The sequence below is a fragment of the Limanda limanda genome, chromosome 10 (genome assembly GCF_963576545.1).
Source record: "Limanda limanda chromosome 10, fLimLim1.1, whole genome shotgun sequence".
In the NCBI taxonomy this organism is placed as follows: Eukaryota; Metazoa; Chordata; class Actinopteri; order Pleuronectiformes; family Pleuronectidae; genus Limanda; species Limanda limanda.
Window position 1 is genome coordinate 12,210,511 of NC_083645.1, and position 16,831 is coordinate 12,227,341.

The window sequence follows — 16,831 nt, forward strand, 5'->3', positions numbered from 1 at the left end:
ATGACGTGTTGTAATGTAACATTCCTGTCTACATACTTTTGTGGGCAGGGTAGGTGATGTGAAGATAGTCATTGTAGTAAAAACCATGATCATGCCAGTTGTATGAAGAAAACAAACTTGTATTAAGGCATTTGGGTTAATCAGCAGCATCTCAGCGTGTGTACAGCACACAGGTGAAACATGAACGTTTTCCACAGTGTAAGATCACTTCAGGTTTACATAACCTGTTTACTTAGTGCTTTAAAACTTTTCTAATATCAGACAGTAAAGTGTTAACCAGAACAAGGGCCGTCTCTGCTGCCACCTGCTGGTGAAATTCACACATGACCATTAACACACAGTGAGGTTTGGAAAAAGAAAAACTGTCTCTTTTCTAAATTTGATTTGTCCATTCAGTGTGACCTGATCCTCTTATTCTAACCACGCACATAACTAATGACATGCACAGATTCACATGTTTCTACAGTCTTCATCTCCATGGTAACGTCATGCCCCTTGTCTGAGGTGAGGGTAGCTCTGCACGGTGCGGGCGATCCCCTCCTTCAGACCCACCACGGGTTTGTAGCCCATGTCCTGCTTGGCTCGTTCACAGCTGTAGTAGTGGTGGGTTCCAGCCAGGGCCACTCTCATTGGAGTAAAGGTGGGTTTAAAGGACACTAGAGGGCGCAGGATGAGGGCCAGCAGCCAGAGGAGCAGGGCCAGTCCATACACCAGGGCGTAGGGGAGGTGGTAGCGAGGAGCAGGGTATCCCAGCCCGACCAGCACGTCAGACATGAAGTCCCAGAATCTCACCGGCTCGTCATTGGTGATGTGGTACGGCTGAAAGTGAAGGAGGAGATGAAAAGACCCGATGTTTGATCTTACAAAGACGGCACGGACTTACATGGGCGATGGATCTCGAAGCCAAATCTCACCACTGACAGAATGTTTGAAATAAGATTTTGCCTTTAATCTTCCACTCACCTTTCCACAGATGGGGGAGTCGGCTTTCAGGCGCTCAGCAGCCAGGATGTGTCCATGCACAACGTTCTCCACAAAGGTGAAATCCACCAGATTAGTCCCATCACTGAGAGAAATGACATGAAAGAGAAATACTTGTGAAGAATAATTTAGAACACAAGAATCATCTGTCCCTCTGCACAATGGTAAAAGCTATGGGCTGAATAACTAAATAGATGGAATAGAAAATACTTTCTTGTGTACTTTAGTCAGGGCTTAAATTAGTATTTGCTTACATGTGCAATAAGTGCTATAGAAGGTACATTACAAACACAGCAGGTCACATCCAAACATCTCTAAAAGAAATGTTAACCTAATGTAAACAGTGGAACAGGGGATTCAAGTGAGTTTAGAGAAAGGTTTCAGAGATAATGAAATGTCATGAAATTCAACACCACACATTGACTGATGTTAGAATAAATTAAACTGACTTCAGAAAGTAATTTTAGAGCCTGAAAGATTTATGAGGTTTGCCAGTTGAAATTAATCAATATGTGCATCATCAGCGTTTATGTTAGCCAATATTTTCCAATATGAAAACTTGTATTTTACATAATAAACAATGCGCATTCATGTTTACGTTTATTTTCTTAATTCAACTTCTATATATTTGTTTGTAACTGTCTTTTTCTTTCTCTTTGTTATTAATAATAAGGTTTATGGTCAAACTGTAAAAAATCAAGCCTCAATTATATTTCTTTGCCATAATCATTAGATATATAAGAAATCAGTCAGTTTTTTAAATATATATATACATCTGCATCATAAGTGTTTTACTCCTCAATATCGCTATCAGCTGCCAAATATCCATATCTGTGAGGCTGCAAGTCACAAAGTTAATGCTGCAGAGTAGCTTGTCATATTTCTATTGATAGAACAGCTAGAGTGTCCCCATCAACGCAGTGAGCTGATAGTGACTTACCCAATGATGAACTTCATCTTGCCCCTACGAGCCGTGTCCACCAGGATCGGAACCAGCTGGGGGTCCCGAGGGCCGAAGATGCCGTGGGGCCGGATGGCGACGGTGAGGAAACCCTTCTCCTTGTCACAAGCTGCCAGGACCAACTACAAAGACAGAGTCCAAGAGGGAAGGTGAGGAGGCAGATGAGACACAAATAACAAAGGAAGCCGAGGAAAGATGCAACCATTACTAGTGATGTTGATATTATGTTTGTTAGGGATGCTGATAAAAATAAAAGACAAACAGTGAAATTAGAATTGATGCTTTTCTCAAAAGTAAGGAGAAAAATCACTAATTCATTCAAAAATCACATCTGTTGTCACATCATGAGGATCTAGAACTCCACCGGCTGGGGTCTGTCTAACCACAGTGATGACACCAGTCAGGTAAATTAAAAACACCCTCTCCTACCTTCTCCTGCTCGATCTTGGTCTCTGTGTAGTAGTCGATGGGCTTCTTAGCGTAGGGCAGGTCCTCTCCTCCGTTCTTAATGTCTGTCCCTTCAAACACCACACTGGCACTGCTGGTCAGGACCAATTTCTGCCCAAAGCAAACAAGTTTAGAAGTTATTAAAAACCATTACAAACTATTGGAAGTCTCTGATCTCCTGGCGGCCTCACCTGTACTCCAGCCTCAGCACAGGCCTGAATAACTGTGCGTGTGCCCTTGATGTTCACGGTCTCAAACAGTGCCCGGTTGTCACTCCCCGGGGCCGGAGACGCACAGTGGAAGACCAGGGACACATCTCTCAGGGCCGGGGCCAGAGCCTGCAGCAGCCCAACCACACAGAAGAGTCAAGGGTGCGGGTCAAAGTATTTAAAGTCTCGTGTGCTCATTTGAAATTGTAATGCAGGTAGAAGAGTTATCTGAAGAGTATCAAAACAAGGAGGTTATGTTTGTCTGTTAGTGAGCAACATTACACAAAAACTGCAGGATGAATTACCACAACACTTGGAGGGAAAAGGTAGGTTCAGGATAGAACCCGTAAAATGTTGGTGTACAAGGTACTAATAAAGAAATGTGTATTACTGTAATCCCTACATGTCACAGTAGTAATCCATGGAGTAATGAGTTATCTACAGTGGCCTAGATAGTTCAAATAACTGCAAATTAAGAAAACCCATGCAAAGAGAAAAAACACGTGCAAATTAAAAACTTCATCAAATTTTTATGAATTCTGAACTACGGCCAGGCTCATCACTTTTTGGGGTCCCCTGGAAACGGTCATTTTTGCTACTTGGAGCACATGTGTCGTCAAATTGATGAAGAAGTTTTCTTAAATTGTATCTGTTTTTTTTTCAAGTTCCATGTGTTTTTTCCTATTTGCATGTGTTTTCTTAATTTGCAGTGCATTGAGCTCTCTCGGCCACCGTAGATATTAGTATGATCAAATATTTGGTGGATAATACGGTGAAGTATTTAAATTTGTCTTGAATTTGCACAAACAACTGTTTACATTGTTGTTTTACGTGATACTATAACCTCTCTGCACTCGCTAACTATCTGAGGGCCCTTCTACTTTGGCTATGTGCCATCCTGGTTTGTGTTGCTACAGAACCACACAACCTCAAGACATTACTTGGGTGCGTTTGATTCATTGCGTGATATCAGCCCGGTGTGTTACCTGCGGGTCACACAGGTCTCCCAGGTGGAAGGTGACCCCGGGCAGCTCGTAGCTCTGGCGGATGTCGAACACGGACACAGTGTAGCCTCGGTCCAGCAGCTTCTCCACCAGGTGTCTGCCCAGGAACCCGGAGCCCCCGATCACCGCGCAGCGCTTGCTGCCCTGCAGGGGCGGACACAGCATTAACACCATCAACATGTGACAGGGGGACACACAGCATCTTGAAACCGGATGTCGGGAACGTGATGTTCCTCCCGCTACTCACCGGTCGAACCCGTGTGGCCATGAGGAGCAGAGGTGATCAACAGGTGAGAGCAGGGATCGAACCACCGACACTCTGAGGGGAGGAGCGTTTCCTCCGCAGCAGCAGCTTGTAACGAGCAGTTTTACTGAATATCCAACAGACACATAAACATGACTTTTAATAATGATTCATCATAATGATTAAATATGAATATTAACTTTAAACAAGCTGCTGCGGTCTCTCACCTGAAGTCCTGACAGAGAACAAGCGTCCCGCCGGCAGACCGAGCACCGTGTGTATCAGCTGAGTGGGAGCTGCCCTGTGATTGGTGGAGCCCACGCTCGGCACGAAGGGGACGTCCGCGAACAGCCAATCGCGTTCCGAATACGTCAAAGAACGCCACAATTTGAGCCAATCAGGGATCACAAGCTGATTCTAAACACTTCCCAGCAAAAAGACCACACCCCCTGAGTTACATGTAATATTGATGGTTTTTCAAGCTGCAGTTTGGTCTTCTCGTGTCAACTAGAGAACATAAACCTACAGTAATATCAGTCTGATGGAGAATAAAGTTTTATGTTTATACTGTTTTCATTTCTATTCATTTGATCTTAATTGTTGTATTGCTTTTATTTTCTCTGTTTACCATTTTTGGTCAAAGCACTGTAACAATGTGAAGAAAAGTGTTATGTAAATCAAGTTTATTATTATTATAATAGGAGGGATAAAAACACAACATTTTGAAAAGTAAAAGAGCTGTAGAAAATGCATTGTATTGTGTTGAGGAGTTGTACCTAATAAAGTGACCACTGATTAGATATCACAGAACATGTATGAAGTGTGTTATGTGAAGTGTGAATTAAATTAATATATAGCGTAAAGGCAGGAGAAATATGTGTAGAAACTTATTGTCCAGTTTCCACAGATTATATACTAAATCGTTTTCTGTACCTTATGTGTTATCATGGTAAAAAATCATCCATCTTTCATTTGTTTTGGGAAACACAAACAAAGATTTACCTTTTCATTGTGAATAATATGTGATTTTATATGTTTTCTTCAGAGATGATAATGACCCTCTTGGCAGCAAGGGCAACATTTGATGTTTATACGAACTCTATTGTATAGTAATTATATATTAGCTATTTATGATGATGATGATGATTAGTATTATTATAATGAGTATTATTATAATGCCTCTATTAACACAGTGTATGGATGAATTGTGTCATTTTGACACTAGAGGGTGTATTGAGGAAATTTCAGAGTCAGAGCATATGCAGCATTTATATAACACGATATATTTTGCACATAGATATGACAGAAGATCCCCACTATTCATATTCTGTTTATTAATTTAATATTTCTATGGTAGATTTAATACCCTTCTCTTCAGCTCTGTATTTTCTGATCGTGTCTTGAGCCCCGTGATTTCCAGCAGCCAATCATCTCTTTGCCCGACTGGTGCGTTTCATTTCCTCTCCAGCTTGTGCCTGTGGACCCCGCCTGAGATCTTAAGCTGACACAATCCCACCCTGGGCTCTGTCCCCTGACACACAGGGTGAGTAAATCAAACACCCAGACTCCATCGAGCAGCTGGTCCTCTGCATGCTACAGCTACAGACGCTCATTTTCTCTTTATTCTATCTGCTGCTCCTGAGAAATAAGCAGCAGGTTGTTGTTTTTATTCGTTTGTCTTGTGTCCAGAGCGGTGACTGGATGAGTGTGAGTAGCTGATGTGAAACAGACACGTCTCCTTATCTCCTCCTCCTCCCTAAATGACAGGGAGCCTTCATCGCCCAGAGGAAAACATTGATCGTTTCATAGATTAGCAGTTTCTTCTCTCAGTCAGTCTAATACACAGAGACACTAATGGTGAGTGAATATATCTCATACTCTTATAATAACCTAAATCTGTTGCCATAGGTTGTGGATGTTTAGATTATTCCTTATTCTGTTCTATTGGTTTTGGGTAATTGCTTTTTTCCTCTCCCAGAAACCTCTCTGATTGTGATGTCATCATAGATGTGGTGATTCCATATTTTCGATTTTTTTTAAAATTGTACCTGTTCCTGTGTCCACACCAGGCGACCATTGCCAAGAGACCCTCCCTGCAGGGCCCAGTGCCCCCTCCTCGTAAGAAGACCACCCCCAAGGCAGAGCTGACCGAGGAGCAGAAGCAGGAGATCAGAGAGGCCTTCGAGCTGTTTGACACTGATGGTTGTGGATTCATCGATGTCAAAGAGCTCAAGGTGAGAAAAATGAAGTCAAAAGCTCAGACACTGGACACGTTCAACATGTGTCAGGGAGAGATCGAGGTGTACTTGTGTGTTCATGTTCCTCCAGGTGGCGATGAGAGCTCTGGGGTTTGAACCGAAGAAAGAGGAGATCAAGAAGATGATTGGTGAAGTGGATAAAGAGGGAACAGGGAAGGTCTCCTTTGTTGACTTCCTCAGTGTCATGACACATAAAATGGTAACATTTCTATATTAGGTATTATAATTAATGTGCAATACAAATTTGATTCAATCAGTTAATTTACAAAAAACCTCAATGATCACTTCATGTTTTCAGCCCTATACTGACCAATAAAGCTGAAAGATAGATAGATAGATATATAGATAGATAGATAGGTAGGTAGATAGGTAGATAGATAGATAGATAGAGTGGAGTTCATCATCACAACAAATGTCACATTATTATTTCTTTAAGGTTAAAGACAGATTTTATCCTCAGAGTGAAGTCTGAACTCATCTATATGAGCAGAGAACGAAAACACTTGGTAAACAGCAAAGCGTTTTACAAATCTGAGGTAGATCATTCATGTTTTATGGGATAACATCAATATGTATTTACCTTTGTTTTATTTCTATTGATGATAACTATTTATATTAAGGCCCAGGCCTATCTGACAAACACAAACTCACACTTCTTATGCTGATGTTGTCATTCTATGTTGTTGTTGTTGTTGTTTTTTAACCACTACACAAATGCAGAAGAGCAGCTCGTGGTAAAGCCGCTCTCCCTCTTCCCTCTCAGGCAGAGAAAGACTCCAAAGAGGAGATCCTGAAAGCGTTCCGTCTGTTTGACGACGACGAGACCGGAAAGATCTCCTTCAAGAATCTGAAGCGAGTTGCCAAAGAGCTCGGAGAGAACCTAACGGATGAAGAGCTGCGGGTAAGAACGTTTAATGAAAGCAGTCTTCACATGTACCAACACTCCTACTCAATGGAAACAGACCCTGGCTTGTTTTTTTATTAAAGATATAATATGGAACGTGAACTGTTTCTATTGGTCACATCATTCATTGCCGTTTTCGGTGTAAAATAAATAAAACGTTAATGTCGGAGTCGCGCAAATTTTCATCTGCAATGGCTGTAAAGACAAAAACTCCCATGAACCTAAGCTGCATCATGACATCATCAAATCAAGTCTTGTGTTATTGTTGTGATTGACAGGCTCTTAGTGGGCCGACGTTACAAACAAGTGCCTTTAAAAGTCGTGACTGTAATTTCGTAAAAAATCGACACATTTGCACGTAAATGCATCAAAATATCTTTATTTGCTTGCTCCATCCCTCCATCATTCTTCTTCTTCTTCTCATTTTTGTCCTTATGTCTTGTGTTCATGAAGGAGATGATCGATGAGGCTGACCGAGACGGGGACGGAGAAGTCAACCAGCAGGAGTTCCTGCGCATTATGAAGAAAACCTGCCTGTACTGAGGGAATGATTGTTGATAGAGTGCAGATGGGAAGAGCAATGGTTTTACATGTAATGCTGCTCTTGCGCAGATATATCTTTAACTCTATCTTCTCCTTCTTTTTATGTGGTGCCATACATTGTCACTTATAAAGGTTTATATGTCATGATCCACCGATACATCCTCCATTTATTCACATCGCATTTGCCAAAAACAGGAAGACGCTCTTTCTGTGAAATGCTGCAAATTTTTACGAAGAACACATTTAGTACGATAAAATGCTTGAAAAGTTATTCAAGGAATTCTTAGTGCCTGCCTCAACACCGTGATGACACAGAACCTTCCAGTGCTTTTATTGACAACACAAAGTGTGTGTAGAAAGATTCAACCATCTGTACGATGCGTGATGTTGCACTGGGGATTTGTAATATGAGCGGTTGGGTCACTGCTGACGCCTGGAGCGTGCTGTCTCACCTCAGTGCTACCTGTGGATTTGTGCCTGTGCCTCTCAAAGCGGCTGATCACAATCAGGGAAGCTGCCCAAACCTCTCTGACCTGCACACCTTCCCCACAAGTCTCATTCTCTTTCAAAAACGTGGTAGATTGTTGATGTGTTTTTTCTTGTAGCATTGACGTTGTGTACATCTTGATGATCGTTTTGTATGATATAGAGTATGGTGCATATACAGCATATCAGTGTTTAATATACAAATTAAATATCTTGAAGCATTTTTTCCTGTCTTTTATATTATTACTGACATTTTATTGTTTGTTTTTTTATAAATCCACTGCTCATTTGTCTACAGCATATATGGTAAAAACATAGAGTAGCTGCATCATTTAAATTAAAGTCCTTAAAGAATGACCTTGCAATGTAAAGCAATGATTATTTATCAAGGATATATGGGACAGCATCAGTACAACACAGAGAACATTCAAATGGAAGATTTAATAATCACATAATGATTGTGATCATAAAGAGGGATCTCTCACTCTAACTCTTATAGTGAGACTATGAGGGTCCAGGTTTTCCAAGGTTTTCCAATTTTGGAAGGAGCCTGCAAATGTGTATCTGATTTCCTGGAAATGCATGTTATTACCAATCGTGTAAGAATGAGAGATTCTGCGATCATTGAGTTGAAAACATTCCGACCACAGATCAGCTTTGTGAGTGTCAATGGGGTTTATCCTTCCTTTATTTATTTTTGTTCTATTATAAAGTCCTTAACGTTTGCAGTGATTATCAATATTTGAACAGCTTGGGTTTTTATCTCAGTTTCTTTTTCTTATCACCAAAGCTTGATAACATTCTACTGGAGTAAATACAACGTGTGTTGTTTGTCTTTGAGCAAAAGCAGCACAGGAAGATGCTGTGACCTTACAGCAGCATATTGGTACCAGCTATTCAAACTGAGTAAATTCCCAGCATGATGCAATGATTGTAGAAAGATCCCCTGTGCTGAAAAGGTAGAAACTGCTCTCATTCAGGCACTGCAGGTAAAAACTGTGAAGTCTTCGAAATCAGATTTTATGTTAAGTTGGGACTTTGCACATGTGTGCAGCCTGTCGTATCCGCTGCTGCAGCTCCCGTGAGCGATACCCGTAGACCAGAGGGATGAGTGACACCCCCAGGTTGTAGGTGATGGTTGCTGCTATATCCACAGCATCACTGTGCAGGTGTCCAGGGATCAGGAAGCCTTCCATGATCACAGGACCTGAAAAGAAAAGAGTCTGAAAAGCCTGGAGGGTCAGCGTCACCCATGCTCTCTTGGAGCAGAGCAGCCCGGCGTGCATGTCCCTGCAGAGCAGGCAGAAGCATGCCAGGATGGTCAGGGAGCAGAGAGGCAGCACCACAGCACTGCCCAAGGTGCAGTAGAGCAGGGCGGCAGACATCTCTGACAGGCAGGGCATGAGGATGAGAGGGCGACAGCGCTGAAAGGAAAAATTCACCTGGATGTTGCTGAGGCTGATACCCAAAGCCACAGCGATGACCACAAACGATATGGTCCATATGGCTGTAACAGCTGCTCGCTTCCTCCGAGTACGGATCAGCAATTCATAGCGCAGAGGCCACTTGACAGCGACAAATCGGTCCACAGCCATGGCAGTGCTCAGCAAGAAGTCCACCTGGGCAACAAGAAGAGACATTAAAGTTAGATGCAGCCCTCACTTTGTCCTGTCAGAGCAGACAGGCTGTTTACAGGGACCACAGCATTAATTAGACTAATACAAACACTACTAATACAATGTGGCCTAACTGTTTCACCTAAACATGACCTATGATAGATGTTTAAAATGTCTTACTCTTATTCACTGGGACGCCCTTTGGTCTTAGTGTTCTTCTCTCCACAGTATTGATTATTCATCATTTGATATTATTCTATTTAGAAGTTCACTTTGGTGAAGCTGACCCCATGAGAACGAGCAAACGTGAGCCTGTGCAATAACCAAAAGCAGACAGAACCAATCCGTGACCAAAACAGAGACGTGTCTGCTGTAATTCATCTGTATACGAATACAAATTATTATTATTTCCACAACTGATCTGATTATTATTTTGGTAATAAACGGATTATTTAATAGGTTGAAGAAAAATCATTGACAAAGGGCCATCAGTGGGTTTTTTTATTATCTAACCAACTGTAAAAAAAACAAAAAAACAAAGTTAAATTTCAAAAAAGAAGCAGACTATCCTTCATAATGAAATATATTGTGGCTGAGTTTGAACGAGAGAAAATTAAATGCACAAGTGTAAATCAACACATTACAAACCAATGAGAAGGCCTGGTAGGCCGCAGAGAAGATCAGACACTGGGTCACTGACATCTCTTCTCTGGATCTCATCAGAACCGCTTTGATCGTCCAGAGGAGCTGCTGGAATTTTAGAGATTGACAAAGAGCACAATCTCATCTCAGGATTAACAGGAATTCTATAGACGCGCTGTCATTAAAAAGACAAACATAACGGTTCAGACGTACTTGGAGGCTGTCGCACAGCAGGAGATGTGCGAGGAGCAGGAAGCAAGTGTGTCTGAGGAGGGACGGCGAGCGTGTGATGACCCAGATCAAAGGAAGACTGAGCATGGTGTTCAAGCTGCAGCTCACACACATGATGACCATCTCAATCAGGTGGTAGAGGCTGGACTCGATCTGTGTCTGACTCTCCAGGGTCGACACATTGCAGCTGACATCCATGATGGAAAGCTCCATGTGCTTCGCTCTTCTGATCGTCCTCAATTTATACAATTTTAAAAGAGCTAAATTCAATTTGACCTCACTGTAAACGGGAAGAAAGATGTAGCACACTCACCCTCATATCTGCTTCAAACACAACATGGTGCAGCATCACACCCGTTTCTTTCTCAGCACTGGTTCCATCTGCATCGTCCTGTTTTACGTCAGCGGTGCAGATTGTACATTTATAGTTTCATCATGTCGGAACCTGTGATCTAAAACCTCATCAACGCAGACAGTGTGTCAACAGCTAGTGTTTGTTGTAAGGATTGTGTTTGCTTATTCATACAAAAGAACTGCTTCCTATCTGTCAATATTTGACTGATGGCAGACGAGGACTCATCAGAAACAACTGTCCCCATTTCACCCACACACACTTATCTTAAATATTAAAAGAGGTCACCCCGGACAACAAAAATAGATTTGTTTTGTATTTAAAAGTTCAAACATTCTCTGTAACCCAATCATTTATTTGAAGTGCTTCATTTCCCTTGCAAGGACCACGCCACAACAAATGGTTGGTGAGATTTGAAATATTAGATGTTGAGGAAAAAGGAATGGACGTTGAGAGAAGGGGACGAGGTGAAGATGTGTCTGATAGGCTGGTGTGACAGGACGTACTGGTGATTGGGCAGAGGGGAAACTCAAGGTGGGGTTAACATCAGGCAGTACTTAGAAGTAGACATGCAAGAAGTATTTACCAACGTAATAAGAAGGGATAAGGGAAGAGAGGATGAAGGGATGAGGTAGAAGGGTGAATGAATGAAGGGAATGCAGCTTGAGAAATGTTAGACAAACAGATAGTGATGGTTTGACTGGGTTATATGCAGGCTTGACAGGTGATTAGAGGTGAGTGAGGTGTGTTAAGTAGAAAAGTCAACCACTTCATGTGAGTATGAGCCCTGTAGACTCTGTATTCATCTGACATTGTTTAACTTTTAACAGATTAATACTTAACAGTTTAGTGTAAAGAAAACAACCACATTGCTTATACATAGTGCAGATCTACCTACATGAAGATGTCAAGAGAACATTTAATGTACAATCAGAGTTGAAATTTATTTAAAGAGTTCATAACAAAAATGACAAATTGATCAAATATTAAAAACACAAAGGGATCAGACTGGTCTCCAGAATATATTAATCGTCATGATGTGACACTACCTCACAAACATTAGCTGGCTCAGTTTCCTCAGTTCCACTTGCTCCAGGTAATAATCACATAACAACAAAAACAAATACGACGTAGAAAAGTATAAAAATAGATTCAGTATCAATAATCACAGCTGCTCACTATTGTAAAACTGGTTGAGGTATTTGAGAATCTGAACAGGTTTCCTATAATTGTCCAGCTCAATCCACAGCTTCATTTAAAGACAAATTCAGGATCTCAGCTTTGACTGAGTTTAGTCTTTGAGGCAAAGTCGGCGCTCAGCTTACGCATCACCTCCGCGTGGCTTTGTCCTGTTAGCTCCTGTCGCACAGTCCCATAATTCTCTTTGACGAAGTTGGCGAAAGGCGCAGGAGCGCGCGTCTTGAGGGGAGTCAGCAGGACCAGATTCCCTGTGCAGAGGGCACACGCAAACCTCTGGGTGTCCAGTGACTTGGAGTGACGCCCGATACTGTAATGAATCACAAGTTAGGAATATCAAAAGTGGAAATTAAAACACAAGTCTGGGAAATGCAAGATTGATATCGACACTTACGTATTCTGGCAGCGGGTGCACTGGTATTTGAATTTGTACGTGATGTCGTAGCTGTGGCAGCGGGTGACCATGGGCAGCTCGGGATGCGCCAATGTGGACTTGCGTGCGTAAAGCTTCCAGTAGCTTCCGTGCCCGTCCCTCACGCCATTAATCAGCCAGGTCGCCGCGTGACACATCTCGTGAATCAACGTGTCTCTGAGACGATCTGAGAGGCACGGGATATAAATGAAGACTGAAAATTAGGATGTGGAGATTCACATATTTACAGTTAGAGAATAATAAACAGACAAGGTTTATTACTTCAGTCTGCCTGTGTTTTTAAAACATTACCTGCGGAATCACAGACTTTCTCTGACAGGTCTATGCGAGCGTAGCGGCTCCCACCGCCGCGCTCCTGACCCGTGACACAGTAACCAGCCGTTTTCCGCAATTTCTTATTCCAGGTCACTGACATATCAACAGGGAGCTGGGAAAGTCATGTCAGGAAGAGAGAAAATACAACAGATGTAAAGGGAGAAGTTAAACAATGAAACATACACATTTAAAATCAGATGACATTTCTAAAATTTATAAAATCAAAACAAGGGGAATTGCCGTCTTCACCTTGCTGTCGAATACAGAGGTGTTGTACAGCCGGTAGAGTTTCTTGGTGAGGTCCTCCTTGTTCTGCTTGAAGCCGGTGCCATAGCTGGAGCCAGGGTTCGACAGTGACTGCAGGAAGCAGCCGGGGGTTTTACACAAAGTTACCCTGGAAAGGACAGAAGGATCAGAGTGAAACTGAGTGAGTGACAAACACAAATGTTGCTTCATTACATTACATTTAATTTATCTGACGCTTTTATCCAAAGCGACTTACAAAAAGTGCATTCAACCCGAGGGTACAAACCAAGAACAACAAGAATCAAAAAGTACAATTTCTTCAAAAATAAAGCAAAACTACAAAGTGCTATAAGTAAGTGCCATTTAAGTGCTTCACATTTAAACACTGTAGATAGATATGTCAACATAAATACCTGCTAGTGGGGCCGTGTCTGGGCTCTGTCTGACTGACCATCGGCTTCAAGGTGGTGGATTTCCCAGGGGCTTTCACTCGCAGAGGTGTTTCCCCCAATGATTTAGAAGTTGGTTTTGTTGGTGCCTTCACCGGAGGAGCTAACACAGGAGGCTCCTTAATGTTCTCTAGATTTCAAAATAAAAACACAAGATGTGAGCTTGGGAAGAGTGTAGAGTCAAGCTTAAAAAATAAAAAGGAGGAGCTTTCTTCCCATTTTGAATTTCGAGAATAAAGTCGAAAGGTTAATAAAGTCAAACTTAACCAAACAGAGATTTGTTTTAATTTTCGAGAATAAATATGACATTTCAAAATAAAAGTGAACGTTCTAGCAAACTAATATAAGAACTTATGACGGCCTCAATAAAAAAGGTGTGGTATAGATGAAGGAAAAACAGACAGTTACCTTTAGTGTTCTTTGGGGAGCATGAAGTGCCAGGGAGTTTGTTTTTCTTTTTCAGCCTCTCCAGCAACGATGTGAACTCCTCCTCAGAACTCTCCGACTCAACCAACATCGAAGGTGTTTTAAACGTAAACTTAGGAGTGTCCAGAGATATTGGAGTTTTGGGTGGACGGAATGAAAAAGGAGATGAGACAGAGAGAGAAGGCAGTGATGGAGCTCTGTCGTCTTCATCGCGGAGCAGAGCATTGTTCTTGTTGGCCTTTGCCGGCGGTTTAGGTTTTGAGTGACGAGTTCTCCACGTGCTTTTGACCACGATGTTATCATCGTCGTCACTGTCACTGACAAAGACAGGCGAGTCCCATTGAGACAGTGGTCTCCTCCGTGGAGGCTGGGCTGCTGGAGTGTTGCTCTTCTTCGGCACTGAAAAACATCACCATTACACATATTTAGTTCAGTTCTTTGAAATACATCAGGACTGAAAGCATCTCATATGTCTTACCTTTCAAAGATATTTTTGTCTCAATAAAGTCATCGTCTGTTGAGCAGTCGTCCACGATGAAGTTTTTGAGGCTTTAAAGATAAAGACAGGTGAATCAGATGGTTAAAGCTTTTTCTCCCGGACAGAGACGCTGCTTTTGGGGGCAGAAACAAATTTGACACAACTCACCTGTCTTCACTTCCACTCTCTGACACTTTCTGAGTCTTGGTGTTTGGTGTCTTCACTCGTTGCAGAACTGAAATATGCAAAAGGATGAACTGAGTAAAGCATGATCCATAGTATGGATATGTTTTCAACTTATTTCTGTTGCGCATTTGAGTCATTTATGGTTAATGGTTACAAATAATGACAATGAAAGAGAACACTTACACGTCTCAAAGCTGCCTTCATCGTCTGAGCTCACTACAAGAACATTTGATCTGAAAGGGAGCAAAGGTTTGGAAGTTAAACTCACAGATTAGAGGTAAAACTAAAAGCAATACAGGACAGAGATTGTGCTTCAGAATGATTTTCTTACTTGTCTTTCTTTGCAGCGCTACAAGTTCCCTGTGTTGTCGGCTTAGCTTTTGGTGTAGCCCTTCCCACAAGAACTGAGGAACAAAAAGGCGAAATGAACAATTTACTGTTTGTGTAAAGTGCACCATACACTTTAAAGATAGTTATGCAATTCAACTCACTCACACTGGTCAAAGTCATCGTCACTGGACTCAATCAAAGACTTGTCTCTGTAATCGTGGCTTTTGAAGCACTGATTCTCCTTCTCCGACTCATCTTCACTTCCAGAGAGGCCGAGCAGCAGGGGCGAAGCTGATGGATCTGAGGGTCGAAGACCACTTGTGGCACCAAAACGAGTCTTGCCAATCGAGCTGATCAGCTAGAAACAATGGAGACAGACAGAGTACAGAGTTTCTGCAGGTTTCATAATAAGGTCATAATGAATGAAATTTTAGATAAGTATGAGTCTCACAAACACTTACACACCCCAATAATTTAATATAAAGAAAGTAGCTCAGTACATAATTACCCTTGATTGCTGTTTTATCAAGATGGCAAGTATCCAAAGTGTTTACCAGTGTATTTACCAGTAACACATTAGTCCTATTTATACTTGTTGAGAGAGAACGACAACACACAAAGACATTATAAACTATGCTGCCAAAACTAAACTAAAGCTAATTTCCCATGTCTAAAGGAGAGAGTCAAAAATTAAACATTTACTCAGCTTATATTGATACATTACAAGGTAAAACACTTAATCCTCACATTAAATAAACAGGAAGCAGAGATTTTTAATGACAAAAAACGAACAATATGAATTCTACAATTAACTAGAGTTAATTAGTGTTTGCATGTGAAGTGTTCCTTCTCCCAGTAACCTAAGGATACATAGTTTTCAACAAGTTACACAAATAGAAGAAATAAGTGTCACTCGTTCGTCAATAGGCTGCCGAGGTGCACAACACACACCTTCTTCTCCGCTGTGTCCAGTCCTCCCTTCTCCATCCAGCCCATCTTCCTGGCGACTCTCTCAAACAACTGGCGGTTGTCATCATTCATGGTTTCCTCTGGGGAAACAGCGGCGTTCAGGTCATTTAACATTTAAAGTCCAGAGCTGGAGTCAAACATGTGATGAACACGCCACACAGTTATAGGCTAGCTGCTGGTTAACGTGTCCATTTATCCATAGACCAGCTCGGTTAATCAGCTGTAGCTACAAAGAGAGGAAACAGTCTGGAAACAAAGCTAAAGGACAGAGGTAGCTGATGGTAGCTACTGCTAAGTTACCGTTAGCACCTCGCTAGCTTAACTGACTTTTAAAACTAATGTTTCCCTTGCGAAGCATTTCAGTCACCGTCATTAAATATATTAGGTTTGGGATATAATTACCTCCACGCTTCTGTTGTTAAAATGAGGTAGACAGACGTTACGTAGCCAGGGCAAATTTCAAATCTTGTGCTCCATTTTACCGGAAGTTGTAAAGAGGACATTTGACCAATCGGAGCGGCGTGTTCCCATTTGACGTCATGAGCGACGTGTGTTCGGTTTCATAAAACTAAAAAAAAAGTTTAAGAAATTATTCATTACACGTTTTAAACCTGTGAGAATGTTTTATTATGTATTACCATAAACACTACAGAAATAGCTGTGTTTATAATTCCTCATTTTCATTATATGTTCCTTCAAAATTAAAGTAGCTCATTAACCATATTTCCCTTTTTCTAAAATTATATGTCTTAATACAGTTTATTTTATTCATAAAGCTTAGAACACCATTGTAAATACCTAAGCTTATCATTAGGCTACTGTCTAAATAAGTTGACCCAAAATCTTCCTCAGCAATAAAATGACCATCGCATTAAATAAACCGCTCTTACATAGAGTAGGGCTAGTTAAGATTTTATTTCGTTA

General features: G+C 41.5%; 4 protein-coding genes across 5 annotated transcripts; 1 reads left to right on the forward strand and 3 right to left on the reverse strand.

Moving 5' to 3' along the window:
• Nucleotides 1-98: 98 nt before the first annotated feature.
• Nucleotides 99-4,123, reverse strand: nsdhl (NAD(P) dependent steroid dehydrogenase-like). The gene is made up of 8 exons (XM_061079576.1): nucleotides 4,074-4,123; nucleotides 3,850-3,973; nucleotides 3,585-3,746; nucleotides 2,581-2,727; nucleotides 2,372-2,500; nucleotides 1,922-2,064; nucleotides 964-1,066; nucleotides 99-819 (listed from the first exon to the last, which is right to left on the reverse strand). The coding sequence occupies exons 2-8, from the start codon at nucleotides 3,868-3,870 to the stop codon at nucleotides 487-489; spliced, it is 1,038 nt and encodes a 345-aa protein (XP_060935559.1). The 5' UTR covers nucleotides 3,871-3,973; nucleotides 4,074-4,123; the 3' UTR covers nucleotides 99-486.
• A 1,206-nt stretch (nucleotides 4,124-5,329) lies between these two features.
• cetn2 (centrin, EF-hand protein, 2) lies at nucleotides 5,330-8,260 on the forward strand. 2 transcript variants are annotated; one of them, XM_061079723.1, is made up of 6 exons: nucleotides 5,330-5,389; nucleotides 5,536-5,703; nucleotides 5,916-6,080; nucleotides 6,175-6,303; nucleotides 6,868-7,005; nucleotides 7,462-8,260. In XM_061079723.1, exons 2-6 carry the CDS (start codon nucleotides 5,701-5,703, stop codon nucleotides 7,549-7,551), a joined length of 525 nt encoding a protein of 174 aa, XP_060935706.1. In that variant the 5' UTR covers nucleotides 5,330-5,389; nucleotides 5,536-5,700; the 3' UTR covers nucleotides 7,552-8,260. The 2 variants fall into 2 exon arrangements, with proteins under 2 accessions (XP_060935706.1, XP_060935705.1); XM_061079722.1 differs by lacking the exon at nucleotides 5,330-5,389 and having other exon boundaries at nucleotides 5,464-5,703.
• An 802-nt stretch (nucleotides 8,261-9,062) lies between these two features.
• LOC133011382 (olfactory receptor 1J4-like) lies at nucleotides 9,063-10,724 on the reverse strand. The gene is made up of 3 exons (XM_061079114.1): nucleotides 10,509-10,724; nucleotides 10,302-10,403; nucleotides 9,063-9,656 (listed from the first exon to the last, which is right to left on the reverse strand). Exons 1-3 carry the CDS (start codon nucleotides 10,722-10,724, stop codon nucleotides 9,063-9,065), a joined length of 912 nt encoding a protein of 303 aa, XP_060935097.1.
• A 1,429-nt stretch (nucleotides 10,725-12,153) lies between these two features.
• On the reverse strand, nucleotides 12,154-15,979 carry gcna (germ cell nuclear acidic peptidase). The gene is made up of 12 exons (XM_061080283.1): nucleotides 15,890-15,979; nucleotides 15,104-15,296; nucleotides 14,940-15,012; nucleotides 14,792-14,841; nucleotides 14,591-14,657; nucleotides 14,423-14,493; nucleotides 13,927-14,343; nucleotides 13,483-13,648; nucleotides 13,073-13,217; nucleotides 12,800-12,935; nucleotides 12,470-12,674; nucleotides 12,154-12,385 (listed from the first exon to the last, which is right to left on the reverse strand). Exons 1-12 carry the CDS (start codon nucleotides 15,977-15,979, stop codon nucleotides 12,154-12,156), a joined length of 1,845 nt encoding a protein of 614 aa, XP_060936266.1.
• Nucleotides 15,980-16,831: the final 852 nt, after the last annotated feature.